Here is a 19303-nt window from a genome sequence, read left to right on the forward strand (position 1 = left end):
CCATGATGGGTATATACTTAATGTTTTTTTTAATCTTAACTATAACCAGGTTTTTACAGACATAATGCAAATGAAAACATGTCAGCTATGAGCTATTTCAGTAATTTGGTCTAGCTATGGGGAAATCATTGCAAAAGACCCAAAGCCAAAATTTCTGCTCTGAGGGGAATCCAGATGAAATATATCATTACTTCTACTTAGATACACACATTGTTTCCCAAACACAAATCCCACAGATATGTAATATGCCATATTTGTATGCTACAAATGATTAAACTACATTCCAAACATCTGTAAAATATTTGATCTAGCCTCCCCTCCCTGCTATCAAAGCAACTAGAATTTCCATTCCAGTCATTCTCATTAATAAACATCCTTGCTTGAAAAGTTATCTTGGAATCATTGATGTCACAGATGTTTGGAACGCCGTGCTCCTCCTCTCAAAGCAGAAACAGCATGTCTGATGTTTGGCATCTTTTCATTCTTTCCCTCCCACTGAGACTCCTGGGGGGAGGCAGCCTTGCCTGCAGCCTGGAATTAGCATTAGGGTTGTTTTCCTACATTGTGTTTGTTGGAGATGATTTAGCACTTTTGGGATTCCCCCAAATGGAAAGGCTCAAGTGGAGTACAGTTTATAGGTATCAGTAAAGCTCTTCACACACTGTTATTCAATAATGTACAGTAGTATTGAAAACAAGGCATTGAACGTAAAACATCTAAGAGAGAAAGGGACAAATTAAATCATCTAAAAGCTATATACATTCACTCCCAGTCCCCCAAGCAGAGCAGACAGTTATGCTTTTATAAATCTTATTTTTGGGGGGTGCATTGATATGAGTACAGTTGGCTGAAAGCAGCAAGCACCAAAATAAGGCCTTTGTACAGCAGCAGTCCGTGTCATTCTGTCCGTCTGGTATTTCAGAAAGGGTCCTTCACCTCATGACAGACCTCTCTACTCCAGAGGAGACTGGAAGAGGGAGATGACAGGGTCCTCATGGTTGGTGACCACCAGAACACTTCTGAATTTGTCAAAGAGGGTCTTCAGCTGAGAGCGCCTCATGTTTTCGTTATACATGATCTCCTCCAGGTGATGGTGCCCTCGGAAGTAGTGCAGCAGTCTGGAAAGAAGGAAGGAACATCACACAACAGGCAGATAAATGAGACTAAAGCAAATTCTCCACCAAATCATTAGCTGAGTAAATCTAGCATGAAGCAGCACTTGTTAAAGCCAGTAATCCCATTAGTGCATCCTGCACACTATGCAGTCACACTATTGATTCACTGCTTAGGGCTTTGGCATTTTCCTTCAAGCTTTTTCTCACTTCTGCAACTCAACAATTGTTACACAACTGAAAAATAACATTCTCTTTCCCATATATTCTTACATGAAGACAGGATGAGAATTTATTTATTTCAAAGCCTTGAACAAAAATCCTTTAATTCCCCACAAGACCAAGCTGACAGATGTATGTTTGTTCTGAAGATATATGAGTCACAAGAGCCTCCAGCCCAGGTCCTTCAAAACGACCCAGCCCACCTGTCATACTGGCTGTTGCACAATAGAGGGCGCCATTACGCCACTGAAATACAGTAGCCCACCTTGGTGCCAACTAGTAAAGGGCAGGGGACATACTGTACCTGGCAAACATGCGCAGGTCTTCAGGACTTTGTGCAGCCGGGATATTGAGGATGACCTGGCGCTCGTGCTCGGACAGGCTGGCCAGTAACGTCTCGGTCATCCTCCTGTTTAGTGGAGAGTCTCCACCAGGAAGCAGTTCTGCACTGGAGTTATCCATACTGGGACTGGTCAGGGTCATGTCATCACTGCTAGCTACAGAGAGAGAGTGAGGGGTGGAGAGAATGAGAAAGACAGACATTGATTGAGGAGAAGGAATGACAGACGGGTTGATGATTAGCTGACTAGAGGCACAACTGTAGCAGGTAACCCTATTGAACAGGTTAACCAGGTACGGTAGTACATAAAAACATCCTCTATCATAAAGATAGAGAGTACTTCAACACTTCATCCCCAGAGTGCAAGACAGCTGGTTGAAGGGGAAGTTCACATACTTGGAGATCCGAAGCTGAGTGCGCTGGGCGTGCTGAGGCTGCGTCCCCCCACCCGGGCCACCAGGGGGAGCTCCTCGTCCCGCAGCAGACCTGGCTCCTCCTCACTGGGGGGCACCAGCAGACACACGTAGGTATGGAGCTGGATCAGCAGGCGCCGCTGGAGCATCCACACCACCATCTGGATCAGCTGGGCCTGGCCAGAGGAAGGCGGAGAGGGAAGGGGGTGGAGGAGAGAGGAAAGGAGAAGGGACCAACTGGGTTAGAGACACCACTCAAAGAAAAAAACTGAACAAGTGGAACTGGAAGAAGCATCACCCTGTAACTGGGCGCATCTGTTTCAGACAGACAGGTTCCAACCTGGCCCAAAATAGAGCCAAAAAATAGCTGTGTGTTCTGGTCCTGTTCTCATGAAAAATAGATGTTGAGAAGGATGGAGTTGATGTGATGTCTTTTATAATTTATCATCTTCGTTTAGAGAGCTCAGCCAAACCAGGATGGGTCTGGGAGAGAGCCCAGATGTTCTTTCTGCTTCAGACATCAGCATTTCTAAAGTATCAATTATATGCTGAGTAGCTTTCTGGAAGCTAACTTTTAGTCAAAATGAGCGTGTGTATTTCCTAATAGACCTACCTCCTGCACAGATGCATCCAGTGGGTTCCTAAACTCAGACAGTGAGAGGGGCAGGGAGAACTTGGCCAGCATGGAAGGCAGGTCATGACCTGGGAACTGCTGGCCAAACGCCTCAGCCAATGGAGAGTACCTATGCAAGAAGAAGGAGATGGTGATTTCTTACTTATTCATATTCATATTGTACCCGGTACAAATGTTCAAGCAGGAGAGAATCCTTTCAGTCTACAGTACGAAACACAGACGGACCATGAGTGGCCCAAAGAAAATCTAATTCAGTCAACAAAAATAATGGGTTAACATGATATGACATCACATTTTGTTATAGATTCACCATCCAATCATTAGGTCATAATTCAACATTAGCACCCTGATGCTCATGATGACAGCTTATTATGTTGGTATAAAATGGATGTACAGATTACAGTGTCTGGTTCATTAGTTTAGCCACCTCTCAGCACACACCCTTTTAATGAGGCATGGCAGAAATGAGAGGAGAGAAAGGGAGCACGAGGCTGTTCAAACACACACACACACACACACACACACACACACACACACACACACACACACAGAGAGATACTCACAGGCTGATGTTGGCGTGTGGGGACAGCATGTAGACATTGTTCTCACACAGAGGGTACACTATGATGGCTTTTCCCCAGTACACCAGGTGAGCAGCAATCTGGAAGATCTGCACACACAACGAACAGAAACAAAAATGCAACTGTGAAAATGCATTATTGGGCATGGACAGAACCTGTCTGTTTAGAAATTAAATATTACTGAAGAGAAAGAAGATTCCTAATTTACCCCACTAGATGGCAGTATGAGAACAGCAACATTATAACACCAACACTATGATGTGACATTGAGGACAGTTTGTAATGACTTGCTATGCTTTATATATACAATTCTTTATAATGTAGCATGTTAGTGTTCAGCAACTTACAATCAAATATAGTCCCCTGTTGAAAAGTGGGCCGATGTCAACTAAACCTGGCTTCAAATACTATTTAGGGTATTTCAATTGCTTTCAAATACATTTGGAAGTAAGTATTTATATTTTATTTTTAAAGACAAGTAGTTGAATATTGGAACGTATTTGGAAATACACTCCTATGCATTAAACCTGGGCATTTAAAAAGTGTTTGAAATTAGTATTTGAAAATGCTTTCAAATAGTAGGCTATTTATAGGAAATTATTTGAAATACATTTACATATTTCCAATAGAAGTATTTTATTCACCACATTATTTGAAAATACTCAAATACACAGAAAATAAGTATTAAAATAATAAACAATCAAATACCCATGTATTTGAACCCGATCAAATACCCGTGTATTAGTGTGTACTGATGCAAGGTGCTCCTACCAACCTGTAGCAGGTTCAGGTCTGCATCCTGTGCCAGCTGTTGCAGGTTCTTGACTGCAGAGCAGGTCTTAATGAGGCGCACCAGAGCAGGAGAGCAGTCCAAAGGCAGCTGGGCCAGCAGAGCCTTCTCACTGTCCAGCAACAGCAGAGCATGATACGGCCTGGGAGACAACAACACATACATTTAACACAGAGCCCATGTTAATGACTAATTATCACTAGTTACATTCTATATAGTCCATGAAGTGTATGGAAATCCTTTATTGCTAGAAATGTACAAATTTTTCTCTCTTGGAAAATACTCATAATATATAGCTATCATTATGGCTTATATTTAAGTTTCAATGCATGTTTTACTAAGGGCAAAATTGTAGTTGTATTAGTATTTTGAGATGAAGACGCTGCATACCACCCTGCATACCACTACTGGCTTGCTTCTGAAGCTAAGCAGGGTTGGTCCTGGTCAGTCCCTGGATGGGAGACCAGATGCTGCTGGAAGTGGTGTTGGAGGGCCAGTAGGAGGCACTCTTTCCTCTGGTCTAAAAAATATCCCAATGCCCCAGGGCAGTGATTGGGGACACTGCCCTGTGTAGGGTGCCGTCTTTCGGATGGGACGTTAAACGGGTGTCCTGACTCTCTGAGGTCATTAAAGATCCCATGGCACTTATCGTAAGAGTAGGGGTGTTAACCCCGGTGTCCTGGCTAAATTCCCAATCTGTCCCTCAAACCATCATGGTCACCTAATAATCCCCAGTTTACAATTGGCTCATTCATCCCCCTCCTCTCCCCTGTAACTATTCCCCAGGTCGTTGCTGCAAATGAGAACGTGTTCTCAGTCAACTTACCTGGTAAATAAATAAATAAATAAATAACATTGGTCTGACTAAACATAAGCATGTGAAAGGCAGAAGTAAATAAAGAATGCCATTAGGTGGCGCTGTGGCCTACAGGAAATGATTGGTGGAGCTGCTCACCAAAATGCAGTTAAAAGTTCCACATAAAGAAGCAGGCCACAAGAGCTAACTGTTGCCACAAAGAGTTCTCTCTCACAGCCTCGGTATATTACTGGAAAACTTTCCATAATGCAGATCTGATCAACTAAATGTCCACATACAATGAAAACCTACAAAGTTCTGCCGTCAGTTAGAACTTGTAACCCACACGTCACAAACAGTGTTCAGTAGCTCACAAAAGGACAAACTCACAGGCATACACACCTTATGGCCTTGAGGCTACGCTCCAGAGCCTCTGGGGGTACGTGGTTTCCCCCTACCTGGTGGATCTTGTGAGGTAAACAGAAGCTCACCTCCAGCCAGTTGTTGATATGGAGCCTCACCACCCCTGTTGTACACAGGCTAGAAACACAACACAGACTCTATTATTACATCTGCACTGTTAGAACAAAGAAACTATCCACAAATACATGACTTTGTACGGTGTTTTTACAAACCTGTCATATGCTTCCTTCAAGTCCCTGGCAAGCTTGCATTTAGGAAGGATTTGTCTGAATGGTGACTGAGGGCTGCCATCAGCTAAGAACGAAAACACAGAAAATCAAGTCACATGCATTGACCTCTCCATGACATTGTAATCCATGTCGCGTGAAGACTTTGACGAAGACACCTCTCATCCCATCTTCTTTGGAACAATATGGAGAGGAAAATATATGCATTGTTCTGTAAAATGCTATCAGAGTAAAGTAGGTACTTCATGGTATATGGTACTTAATGGTGGGTACTTTTTGGTACTTCTACTCAATACCCATCCCGGATCCGGGATCATTCTCATCAGAAACGCTGACTAGAATAGCCTAGCACAACAGGGAATATCATATAATATAAATACATGAAATCACAAGTCCAATACAGCAAATGAAAGATAAACATCTTCAGAATCCAGCCAACATGTCCGATTTTTAAAATGTTTTACAGCAAAAACACAACATATATTTATGTTAGCTCACCACCATATCCCAAAACACAACGCCATTTTTTCACCGCAAAGATAGCTTTCACAAAACCCACAAATAGAGATAGAATTAATCACTAACCTTTGAACAACTTCATCAGATGACAGTCTTATGACATCATGTTATACAATACATTTATGTTTTGTTCGAAAATGTGCATATTTATAGCCAGAAATCGTGGTTTTACATTGGCGCCATGTTCAGAAATGGCTCCAAAACAGCCAGAATAATTACAGAGAGCAACGTGAAATACAGAAATACTCATCATAAAACATTTATGAAAAATACATGTTTTACACATAATTAAAGATAAACATCTTGTGAATCCAGCCAACATGTCCGATTTTTAAAATGTTTTACAGCGAAAACACAACATATATTTATGTTAGCTCACCACAATAGCCCAAAACACAACGCCATTTTTTCACCGCAAAGATAGCTTTCACAAAACCCACAAAGAGATAAAATTAATCACTAACCTTTGAACAACTTCATCAGATGACAGTCTTATGACATCATGTTATACAATACATTTGTTTTGTTCGAAAATTTGCATATTTATAGCTACAAATCGTGGTTTTACATTGGCGCCATGTTCAGAAATGGCTCCAAAATATACTGAGAATTTTTAGAGAGCCACGTAATCTAACAGAAAAACTCATCATAAACTTTGATGAAAAATACATGTTGTACATATAATTAAAGATACACTGGTTCTTAATGCAACCGCTGTGTTAGGTTAAAAAAAATTACTTCAGTAAAAAGCACAGCATGCAATAATCTGAGACAGCGCTCAGCCATTCTCCGCCATGTTGGAGTCAACAAAAATACGAAATAACATCATAAATATTCCCTTACCTTTGATGAACTTTCATCAGAATGCAGTGCCAGGAATCCTAGTGCCACAATAAATCGTTGTTTTGTTTTAGAATGTCCATTTATTCTGTCGAATTAGCAACTTTGGCTAGCATGTGTAGCTCACGTGTCCATGAAGATTTGACGCAATGAACGAAAACTTCAAAATGTGATAATAAAAGTCGAATAAACTGGTCAAACTCAGTTGAGATTCAATCTTCAGGATGTTTTTCTCATATATATCCAATAACGTTCCAGACAGAGCATTTCTTCGTGTCTATCTAACGATTTGCAGACAAAGATATGACATACCCAAGTGCGTGGCCAAAAACTGGCAATATGACTGACCTGTCACTCCAAAGGCTCTCATTCGGTCCCACATAATGCTAGACACTTCATTCCACGTTCTACTGCCTGTTGACATCTAGTGGAAGGCGTATGAAGTGCATACATATCCATAAATATTAGGCAATTGAATAGGCAATGTCTTTCACAGCGACCCATTTCAGAATTTTCACTTCCTGTTTGGAAGTTTGCCTGCCAAATGAGTTCTGTTTTACTCACAGATATAATTCAAACCGTTTTAGAAACTTCAGAGTGTTTTCTATCCAATAGTAATAATAATATGCATATCATATGATCTAGGACAGAGTACGAGGCCGTTTAATTTGGGCACCATTTTATCCAAAAGTGAAAATGGCGCCCCCTATTTCCAAGGCGGGTACTAGACTCAAGCACTGAGTGGTGTGTTTTGGGTAATGTAGTATGTGACTCACTCTCGGTCATGTTGGTGACCTCGTCCTGCACGGCCAGCATCAGCTTGGCCTCTCTGGTGAGGTACTGGCAGCGGCGCTCCTCGTGCTGCAGGGCGATGGCGATGCGCCGGGACAGGTTGTGCATGCAGCTGATGACAGACGGGTCGGCGTTGGCCTGTAAGGTGCACCAGGACAGAGAGACGGCATTATGAGACACTGGTGCAAAGCAACTGGAACACTGATCACACTTCAACACTTGGTTAAAGGGATACTTCGAGATTGTGGCAATTAAGGCCCTTTATCTAATTCCCCATAGTCAGATGAACTCGTCGATAACATTTTTATGTCTCTGCGTCCAGTATGAAGGAAGTGAAAGGTCGTTTCGTGAGCCAATGCTTAGACTTAATAGACTTCCAGTCATTGCGTTTGAGCTAGTTAGCAACTTCCTTCAAACTGCACGCAGACTCTGAAATATCCCTTACATTTTTTACTACTAAAAAGTACTTTATTATTAGTTTATAGATTATTATAAATCTGTAATAGTTAAAACACATTGGTTGAAATTGTGAGAATCTACTAAATTATTACATTGTAATTGTAACAAATAGGGAATCTATGGTCCGGCAAGTCAGTAACTCAAGATATCGGTTTGTTTACATCACATGTTGACTTTAAAATATTGTAATCTCTAAGTAACTTCAAAACAGCAATATTAGCAACATAATCCATTTTAGAAGTTCAATAATAGCTTAATAAAAAAATGTGAGTGGTAAAATGGCCCTAGTTCCAAACTGCTCATTTAAAAATTGTGCATACTATAAAAAAAATGATATCAGATATTTTATCAATACATGCATGTCAAATTTTATTTATTGCAGTTAAATAATTTTGGGTGAACCGACATTGAGTGACATTACTGATATGAATATTTTTATGAATATAAAAATATGAATCAATAGCGTATTTAAACAAATTACTCATATTTCAAAATAAAAACCAAACAAGTCAAAAGGGCAGGACATCATTTTCTGCATGGTCATGTTAGGCGCAGAGCCGTGGAAAGTGCCAGTGAGTGACAGGCTGGGTGGGTTGCTGGGCAGATATGAGGTTAGAACATGACTGTGCACATTCCGCCCAGTCTCAGCTGTGCAGGGCTAGGCAGCCTCCAGTGAATCAGCAGTCTGCCAGGCTGAGTCATGCCCAGGGGAGGGTAGTGCCATGCAGGGTAGAGTGATTAAACAGAGCCCACTGCCCCCACCCAGCTCTCACCCTCCTTTCCACCACAGATAGACCCCATGCTGGAATGTTATCACCCCAAGAGACCCATCCTTTTCTGGGAAAGCACTCTCCCTGACCTGGCCTCACCCACCCAAATTACCAGACAATTTATTTTATTTAATTAGAGAACATTTATTTTTCACCAATGAATGTGGTGTTTGTAAAATAAGCACATAATGTGGAAAACATTTAGCTAATCCAAACCTGAGCATTAGCACTTATTCATCAAATTAAGATGAATATTATTGACATGACAGTAATTATATTCAAGAGGAAAGAGAAAGCTATTTATGGAAAATAAAATAAAAATTATGTTCTTACTCTCAGAGCAAACACAACACTGAACAGGATCATGGTGGGCATCTCCCTCTTAGGTGAGGGGTCTGTCTTGGACACCTGGACAGAAAGAAATAAGATAATAAATATAATAGATATAAGATGTTCTAAATCATTCTATGATCAATGGCTTTGCACATCACTATTTAAATCATAATACTTGCTATTGTATGTATTGAAATGTATAAACAACACAGTGAAAACATTCATGTTAGTCCTGTGGCAAAGCTCTCTAGACAAGAATAAACAGCTGTAAATGGCTCCTTTTATTCATGCCTTTTATACTGGTATTTTCATCTTATTTACAAAAATACATACATGTATAATTGCACTTTTTAAAGCTTGGTTTATTATAGTAGGTATTCAATTAAGCTTTAGAAGAAAAAAGAAACGCACACCTATGTAGGCGAGGTGCTGGCTAGCGGAGTAGAAAACTAGAAAATAAAGGAGAGCCGCACACTCTAGGAGCTCAGATGCAAAAATATTTAATTACCAACGTTTCGACAGACAAGCTGTCTTCATCAGGGTATTCAATTAAGCTTTGAAATAACATTTTATGAGAGCCATAGCTCATGAATTGTTGGTATAATTTCTGAAAAGGAACATTTTGTAAGGATTCTAACATACAACTCAGGCTCGGTTTTTAGGGGATCACACTGATGAGAAATTGCCATTTGGATACAATCAACAGCATACAAATCACATGGATTAAATACATGTCTTTATGGAAAGCAAATGATTCACTGCACTAGTTGAGTAATTTGTTATCAGGTTCATCAGGACACTAATTTCAACCCTCTAATAGGCTACATGTAGTCCAGCGAATGGAATAGTACCTATCATCAACCTACTTAGGTTAGATACGTTTAAGTTACAAACATTTCAATATTTGTCTAGAATTTCACTCCAAATGATTTCTCCACTTCTCACCCCTTATATTCAATCCATTCTATCTTACTTCTGTGAATTGTCAAATAATGATTGTGAAACACTGAGATGTAAGGCACTTCTTCCACTAGATGGAGCGTGGGACCTGAATTCACAGTCTCAGATTGGAATTAAAAGGAGAATTGCTGTTTCAGATCGAGGGGAGAAGAACTGCCCCCTCTTATTGAAGCCACGAAGTTCAAAGCCGACCGCAGTACTGCACAAATTGTTTGCAGAAAATAGTGATTTGGAAAAGGTCAATCTTCGTGTAAATAAATGAAAATATTCTAAGACAAGCATGGTACCAATAATTAATTATATTACACCAGATGTATGTCCTTGAACTGATTATTTTAAAACGAAAAGGTCGCTGGTTCCAATCCCCGAGCCAACTAGGTAAAAAATCTGTCAATGTGCCTTTGAGCAAGGCACTTAACCCTAGCTGCTCCTGTAAACCGCTGTGCAGAAGAGCATCTACTAAATGACTAATGGAAGCCTGCAGTACCCCGGTTGGCCTTCAACTTGATATATTCATTGAGAGGGGGCAGCACTGAGCTAGCCTGCAACGTCACTTTCTGGAGTAGCTCAAACTGTGCATGTTATATATCCATGAGATGCCATATTAACCGACTTCCTTGGCTTCAAATGCGCTATTGAGTCTTCACAAAGGGATGAATTGTGTCACGTGATTGATGGCTTTGTCCATCCATTCATATACAGTCATTGTTCAGATCTCATGCTACTACTGCTGGACTGACTGACAGAGAATCTCTGCGGTGAATGTGTATTTATGCTCAGGCCATCACAAATTCACAAAAAAGTATCTTACCTGAATGGTGTGAGGATGCTGGAGGAGGGTGGGGTGCCCAACGAAACGCACATTGTCTATCTTCAGCTCAAACTTCTTCCCACACATATCAGACTTGGTGGCCAAGATAGTGGCGAGGATGATGTCAGAGAACCTTATTGGAGAAAGAGAGGAGAAAAAGACCTAAGTAAACCAGCCGAGAGTAGAGCAGGAAGGGAGGAGAGCAACAAGATATCTGAGAAAGTGCCAATTATATCTAATTCGGTTTCATTGTCTTTGTTTTATTATTTAGTCCATCAACCTATAATGGTAGCCATAGTGTGACTATGGATAGAAGGGTTAGGTCAATCACATGGATCAGCCTGCAACCTGATTGATAGATCACAGTTTGAGAAGAGCTGGTGTAAATAGTACTTGGAGAGGAGAGACGACAGTGAATAAGCCCCCTCTGGCAGAGAAGGCGAGGGCTTTGTAAAGGGGAGGTGACAGATTCATGCTGGTTTACATAGCTCATGCTGCAGGCCGGCCCCATCATCAAATACAAATTATATCATCATCATTAGGTGGTATTATTCCACCAGAAAACCGAAAAGGGACAGATTCTAATCCAATCTTAATCATGGCTATGTTTTTGTTCTGAGAAATAAGTGAGGATATTACTATGGCTCTGCTTGGTTTAGCCATGTAAAAGAAGTCTATGTATCTATTCAGAATTGATTTCCCAAAAATCAAATATCATCAGATGAAGTGGATTCTAATGCTAAATGAACTGAAGAATCTACGTTGCTGGTTTTGGAGCAATCATTTAGCAAGGCTTAATTGAAATGCAGGATTTACCAAGATAGACCAGTGAATCATTCCATTTGTAATAATTCAACAGGAATTTCAGAGATTAAGGTTGGCGTAGGTATATATATGTACACACACAGGATATATATTTATGCAAGACAAAACAGGAAGGAAGGAGTGGATAAAGACAAGGGTGTTCTAAACAAAGGAAAGGTGGTTTTAGAATGATGTGGTCTTACCCTGCTACCAACTGTTCATCAGTTAGTGGAGTTTGTTCTCTGAAATGGGAATAGGGCCATAAAAAAAAAACGCAAACAAAAGAAAAAAATGCAGCAGACAATTGGACAGAATGCATAACAGAAGGACATCACAAACAAAGCTAAACAAGATTACCACTTGAGAGTGACTTGAATAAATATTTTAAAGCAAATTGATCTATTTTTGTACCAAAGACTTGATTACAGAAAATGTTGTAACGCTTCACGATGCATTACTCTTGTACCGGAGTACAAATGCTATAATTAACCCAGTAACAATGTTATGAACATGTTATTACAAAGTAATTTAGCATTTGCTTTGTAATTACATAGTAGTCAACATTAGATTTTGTGGTTAGTGGACTCAACTCCATTAACATGCAACAACAAAGCAATAACTAACAACAAGTTACTAGAGTAATTACCATGTTAATATCATAGATGGGTTGAAATAGGTAAAGAGTAGGCCAAACTTGATGTAAATATGCCTGTAGATTTTATTTGAGTAACTATCAATTGTAGGCATCTGTATTTTTGTTAAATTCTTCCTTTTAAATTAAATGAGTGACTGAAATTTTCATTAAAAAAAATCTGTATCTTGTGGCCACTATTTTGCATGCCGGCCATTTCTTATTATCTGAATGTCACTTGAAAATTAAAACGCAAACACTTTAAAAGCCCACATGTTAAACAAAAGGCTCTTATGTAACAAGGTTAAAAAGCTCATGTAATTATCCATTTATTTGACATACATATAGAGTGACTTTCATAACCACATATACCAAACAACAGATAAGGGGTGTATTGCCATGAACCAATGCTGTAATATCACAGACACATTTGCAAGAAGGCACAAATACAACCCTAGCCCTCTTGGGTGAACTAGAGCCAATAGGACCCTAGCCAACACACATGCCGCCATTGTTTTAATCAAATGTTGACTAATTTTGTTCTGATATGAACATATCCTAAACTTGACTGGTTAACAAAACGTATGATGAATATGCTGAAGCCTGTCACACTGGCGCAGTGTCACACAGTCCCAGTGTCACACAGTCCCATACCCCATTCATAAATGCTAACTACTTTAGCACATAATGATGATAGTATCTTCTGACTAGGGGAGTTTTATTGAGAGCCCAAACACTTGCTCTAAACATTAACAAGCATTGCCTTTCATATCAGTGAGAAATACTTTTTTATGTTTTATTAAAGTTACTACACACCTTTATAGGGTTAGTGTTCCCACATGGCCAAATCTCCATGTTAAAGAGCTTGTTGATAGAAGACATTGGCCGCCACCTGTTAAAATTGGCTATCTAGCGTGCTCCGAACACCTGTGTGTAAGCTAACTGAGGAGGAAGTGTAGTTCATCAACTGGGGGCACACAAAGTGTATGGATCTGTGTAAAACTACTAAAGTAAGTGTATCGTTAATTGAAAGATTATTTCTCGCTGACATGAAAGATAGGGGGCATATCAGCATACGTTTTGAAAACAGCTTCGAAAGCGATGATTATTGACGTTTTTAAACCTTAAAACACAGCATCGGAATTGTAGTTTACACCGAGCCAAATGCGGGCGAATGTAATGGCTGAAAATCCGACACAAGGAGAAGGTTTTTCGAAAGCTAACAGTCCCCATTCAAAGGGATGTTGTTTATTTCCCCATCGTGATATAGACCTAAACATGGAAACAATATGTAGGTGACATAATATGATGACCAATACCTTGAATCTCCATCCGGGTCTTCAAGAACATCTCCTGTAGTGTTCAATGCATATGGACTTCGCTGTTTTGCTATTGGGCAAAAACATCAGATTAGAAGATTGTTTACCAAATCTTACATATCACACCACATAGTAAGCTAACGTCACACACACAGTAAGGACTACTTACTCGTGAGTGAAGATGTGCAATCTGCAACCCGTTGAAATGGGTACCTAAAGAGCAATTTGTTCCCTCGGCTACCCGAAGTAACCAAAATTACACTGATAGGGCTTGTCTTTTCACCACATTTGAAGAAGCTATTTTCAGACTGTTTATACATAGATTTTCGCTCGCCTTGTAAATCAAATGAAGATGAATGAATGTACATATTTTAACGTCGAGTAAGCAAATTGTTTGTCAATTGATATTTAACATTACAGTAGCTAGCTACATGGTTATAAGAAACCTAGCTACCACTTGCCAGACTTTCCGACAATTATTAAATATAGCTAGCTCGCATGCTAGCTCCGAGCTAACTAGCTTGTGCCAGCTAAGAAATGTTGAGGGTTAATGTTACCTATCGCAGCACCATTAGCTACATTGATTAACAACACTCGGTAATATACTGGTGACAATATATTTTAATACTTATATAATTCCGTTATCTGCTAGATGTGTTATTGTTTCTCTACTCCAGCTCAGCGCTGCCTGCCAATGTTGTGTGTTACACTGATATGTGATGTAGACCGTAACAATAGTTCCGCTAGTGGGGTGGGAGATTACAGTGACTATGTGAGATTATCGGTCGATTCTAAAACAAATACCCTGTTGTAAAACTCGCATTTTACCAGTTAACATCATCACTGTTATTTTTCATATTCAATAGCAATGCAACTGTACTGTAGCCTCGCGAGCCAGCATGATCACGTGAGGCTAATACAACTGGAAAGCACAGAGCAGGGGTTATTAAACGTTATCACCTCGAGACCCAAATAAAACATCAAATCAAATGGTATTGGTCACATACACATATTTAGCAGATGTTAATGCTTGTGTTCCTAGCTCCAACAGTCCATTAGTATTTAACAATTCACAACAATACACAAATCTAAAAAAGAATGGAATGGTATGGTATTAAGAAATATATAAATATTAGGATGAGCGATGTCGGAGTGGCATTGACTAAAATACAGTAGAATAGAATACAGTATATACATATGAGATAAGTAAAGCAGTATGTAAACATTATTAAAGTGACTAGTGTTCCATTATTAAAGTGGCCAGTGATTCCATGTCTATGTATATAGGATAGCAGCCTCTAAATTGCAGGGTTCAGTAACCTGGTGGTAGCCAGCTAGTGATGGCTATTTAACAGTCTGATGGTGTTAAGATAAAAGCTGTTTTTCATCTCTCAGTCCCTGCTTTGATGCACTTGTACTGACCTTGCCTTCTGGATGATAGCAGGGTGAAAAGGCCGTGGCTTGGGTGGTTGATGTCCTTGATGATCTTTTTGGCCTTCCTGTGACATCAGGTGCTGTAGATGTCCTGGAGGGCAGGCAGTGTGCCCCCAGTGATGCGTTGGGTAGACCGCACCACCGTCTGGAGAGCCCTGCAGTTGCGGGCGGTGCAGTTGCCGTACCAGGCGGTGATACAGCCTGACAGTTTGCTCTCAATTGTGTATCTGCAAACGTTTCTGAGGGTATTAGGGGCCAAGCCACATTTCTTCAGCCTGTTGAGGTTGAAGAGGTGCTGTTGCACCTTCTTCACCACACTGTCTGTGTGAGTGGACCATTTCAGATTGTCAGTGATGGGTATGCCGAGGAACTTGAAGCTTTCCACCTTCTCCACTGCTGTCCCATCGACGTGGATAGGGGCGTGCTTCCTCTGCTGTTTCCTGAAGTCCACAATCAGCTCCTTAATTTTGTTGACGTTGAGGGAGAGGTTATTTTCGACGTCCTCCTTTTCGTCATTGTTGGTAATCTGTTGTGTCGTCTGCAAACTTGATGATTGAGTTGGAGGCGTGCGTGGCCACGCAGTCATGGGTGAACAGGGAGTACAGGAGGGGTCTGAGCACGCACCCTTGTGGGGCCCCTGTGTTGAGAATCAGCCAATTGGAGGTGTTTCCTACCTTCACCACCTGGAGGCGGCCCGTCAGGAAGTCCAGCACCCAGTTGCACAGGGCGGGGTTCAGACCCAGGGCCCTGAGCTTAATGATGAGCTTGGAGGGTACTATGGTGTTGAGCTATAGTCAATGAACAGCATTCTGACGTAGGCATTCCTCTTGTCCAGATGGGATAGGGAAGTGGCAGTGTGCAGTGCGATGGCGATTGCATCGTCTGTGGATCTATTGGGCCGGTAAGCAAATTGAAGCGGGTCTAGGGTGTCAGGTAAGGTAGAGTTCATATGATCCTTAACTTATCGCCAGCAGCATAACACCCTGCATACCACTGCTGGCTTGCTTCTGAAGCTAAGCAGGGTTGGTCCTGGTCAGTCCCTGGATGGGAGACCAGATGCTGCTGGAAGTGGTGTTGGAGGGCCAGTAGGAGGCACTCTTTCCTCTAGTCTAAAAAATATCCCAATGCCCCAGGGCAGTGATTGGGGACACTGCCCTGTGTAGGGTGCCGTCTTTCGGATGGGACGTTAAACGGGTGTCCTGACTCTCTGAGGTCATTAAAGATCCCATGGCACTTATCGTAAGAGTAGGGGTGTTAACCCCGGTGTCCTGGCTAAATTCCCAATCTGGCCCTCAAACCATCATGGTCACCTAATAATCCCCAGTTTACAATTGGCTCATTCATCCCCCTCCTCTCCCCTGTAACTATTCCCCAGGTCGTTGCTGCAAATGAGAACGTGTTCTCAGTCAACTTACCTGGTAAAATAAAAAAATAAAATAAATTATCTTTCAAAGCACTTCGTGTGAGTGCTACGTGGCGATAGTCATTTAGTTCAGTTACCTTTGCTTTCTTGGGTACAGGAACAATAGTGGACATCTTGAAGCAAGTGGGGACAGCAGACTGGGATAGGGAGAGATTGAATATGTCAGTAAACTCTCCAGCCAGCTGGTCTGCGCATGCTCTGAGGACGTGTCTAGGGTTTTCCCTTTGTAGTCCGTGATTCTCTGTAGACCCTGCCATATACGTCTCGTGTCTGAACTGTTGAATTACGACTCCACTTTGTCTCTATACTGGCGTTATGCCTGTTTATTTGCCTTACGGAGGGAATAACTACACTGTTTGTATTCGGCCATATTCCCAGTCACCTTGCCATGGTTAAATGGGATGGTTCGCGCTTTTAGTTTTGCGCGAATGCTGCCATCTATCCGCAGTTTCTGGTTCGGGCAGGTTTTAATAGTCACAGTTGGTACAACACTTCATATACACTTCCTGATAAACTCAGTCACCATATCAGTGTATTTGTCTATGTTGTTCTCGGAGGCTACCCGGAACATATCCCAGTCCGCATGATCAAAACAATCTTGAAGTGTAGATTCCGATTGGTCAGACCAGCGTTGAATAGCCCTTAGCACGGGTACTTCCTGTTTGAGTTTCTGCCTATAGGAAGGGAGGAGCTAAATGGAGTCGTGATCAAATTTGCCGAAGGGAGGGCGGGGGAGGGCCTTGTAGGCATCTCGGAAGTTGGAGTAGCAGTGGTCGAGTGTTTTAGCAGCGCGAGTACTACATTCAATGTGTTGATAGAACTTCTGTAACGTTTTTCTCAAATTTGCTTTGTTAAAATCCCCAGCTACGATAAATGCGGCCTCAGGATATGTGGTTTCCAGTTTGCATAAAGTCCAGTGAAGTTCTTTGAGGGCCGTCGTGGTATTGGCTTGAGGGGGAATATACACGACTGTGACTATTATCGAAGAGAATTCTCTTGGGAGGTAATACGGTCGGCATTTGATTGTGAGGTATTCTAGGTCGGGTGAACTAAAGGACTTGAGTTCCTGTATGTTATCACAATCACAGCATGAGTAGTTAAAAATGAAACATACATCCCCGGAGAGATATTTATTCCATTTCAAATTTCCACTCACGCATTACTCCAGACCCTAAAACAGAGCACTTTTTTTATTTATTTTACCCTTATTAAGCTATTCAGGTCAGTTAAGAACAAATTCGTATTTATAATGACGGCCTAGGAACAGTGGGTTAACTGTCTTGCTCAGGGGCAGAACGACAGATGTTTACTTTGTCAGCTCAGGGATTCGATCTAGCAACCTTTCAGTTACTGGCCCAATGCTCTAACCACTAGGCTACCTGCTGCCCAGCATGATTAAAACCCTTTGCTTGATACTGTTATCTATAATAAAAGTCAACATTAGAATCCAGTTTACTTTTAATAACCACCGCCAATTTATCTAAAGAGCTCTAGTGCGCCTAAAGTCGTTTTTCATGGCTTTGTTGCCGTTATATCAGTTCTAGCGTGTCTCAATAATGACCAATCTACACTGAACAAAAATCTAAATGCAACATGTAAAGTGTTGGTCCTATGTTTCATGAACTGAAATAAAAAAATCCCAGAAATGTTCCATTTGCACAAAAAAACGTATTTCTCTCAAATGTTGTGCACAAATGTGTTTATTTCCCTGTTAGTGAGCATTTTTCCTTCACCAAGATAATCCATCCACCTGACAGGTGTGGCATATCAAGAAGCTGATTAAACAGCATGATCATTACACAGGTGCACCTTGTGCTGGGGGACAATAAAAGGCCACTTTAAAATGTGCAGTGCCACAGATGTCTCATGTTTTGAGGGAGCATGCAATTTGCACGATGACAACAGGAATGTCCACCAGAGCTGTTGCCAGAGAACCGAATGTTCATTTCTCTACCATAAACTGCCTCCAACAATTTGAGAAATTGAAAGCGAATGACAAGTGACTATTGCTGGTTCGACAATTTAATGCGCTCAAATACTTTGAATCACGTTTGAATCACGTTTGCTTACAGTTCTATATGTACTGTTTAAGACATGTTTCTTTTTGATCAACGATGAGGTTCTGCTCGCTTAAAGTCACACTCGCAAGCTCTCAAGTTTAATTTGACTGGCCTGTGTACTCGCGGGACCGCTCCTCCGCTCAACTATTTTCTTCTCTCTCGACTCACAATGCAGAGGGCTCCGTATAGCTCCTCCTTGACATGATTGGTTGACTGTAGGTAGAGGCGGAGGTCCAGTATAAAACACAAACTCACTTCCTTGGCAACTTCCTTCACAACAGCTCTGCTTTGCAAAACAAAGGAGTATGAAAACCCTGACGACTGCGGAGGCTGCATGGGGCAGTGCGGAGCCTTTTACCCACTAATGCCAGACAGCCTAAAATAATGAAAGAAAAACCTTAATGTAGCCTATAGTTATTAATTGCTCAAGAATTATACATTCATTGATTTTTAAATGTCTTGTTTTCTCTTTCAACCTGCCGCCAACCACACTGTAAATCCTTATGCTTTACTAGCACAAATATATTGAGTAGACTGAACTTAAATATTTCCAAATGTTTGACACACTCAAACACTTTAAGTGCTACTGTCTGTTTATCATATATGCATA

At 41.1% G+C, this 19303-nt stretch overlaps 1 protein-coding gene across 2 annotated transcripts; it reads right to left on the reverse strand.

Moving 5' to 3' along the window:
- Positions 1-6: 6 nt before the first annotated feature.
- On the reverse strand, positions 7-14489 carry LOC129833106 (GATOR complex protein NPRL3-like). Of its 2 annotated transcripts, XM_055897410.1 has the most exons (14): positions 13946-14489; positions 13777-13846; positions 12030-12068; positions 11023-11155; positions 9252-9326; positions 7674-7827; positions 5524-5605; positions 5291-5428; positions 4078-4234; positions 3285-3391; positions 2701-2830; positions 2071-2263; positions 1639-1831; positions 7-1118 (listed from the first exon to the last, which is right to left on the reverse strand). In XM_055897410.1, the coding sequence occupies exons 1-14, from the start codon at positions 14142-14144 to the stop codon at positions 953-955; spliced, it is 1836 nt and encodes a 611-aa protein (XP_055753385.1). In that variant the 5' UTR covers positions 14145-14489; the 3' UTR covers positions 7-952. The 2 variants fall into 2 exon arrangements, with proteins under 2 accessions (XP_055753385.1, XP_055753387.1); XM_055897412.1 differs by lacking the exon at positions 12030-12068.
- Between the last annotated feature and the right edge of the window lie 4814 nt (positions 14490-19303).

Source organism: Salvelinus fontinalis, chromosome 34 (genome assembly GCF_029448725.1).
Source record: "Salvelinus fontinalis isolate EN_2023a chromosome 34, ASM2944872v1, whole genome shotgun sequence".
Lineage (NCBI taxonomy): Eukaryota > Metazoa > Chordata > Actinopteri > Salmoniformes > Salmonidae > Salvelinus > Salvelinus fontinalis.

What these genes read in the sequence shown, in the direction of transcription:
- LOC129833106 (XM_055897410.1), bottom strand. Translation starts at nt 14,144, where the DNA reads ATGTACATTCATTCATCTTCATTTGATTTACAAGGCGAGCGAAAATCT. An exon ending in CGTAGCCTCAAGGCCATAAG is followed by an intron (nt 4,235 to 5,290) that starts GTGTGTATGCCT and finishes GTTGTCTCCCAG; the next exon opens with GCCGTATCATGCTCTGCTGT. An exon ending in GACCTGCGCATGTTTGCCAG is followed by an intron (nt 1,119 to 1,638) that starts GTACAGTATGTC and finishes CCTTCTTTCCAG; the next exon opens with ACTGCTGCACTACTTCCGAG.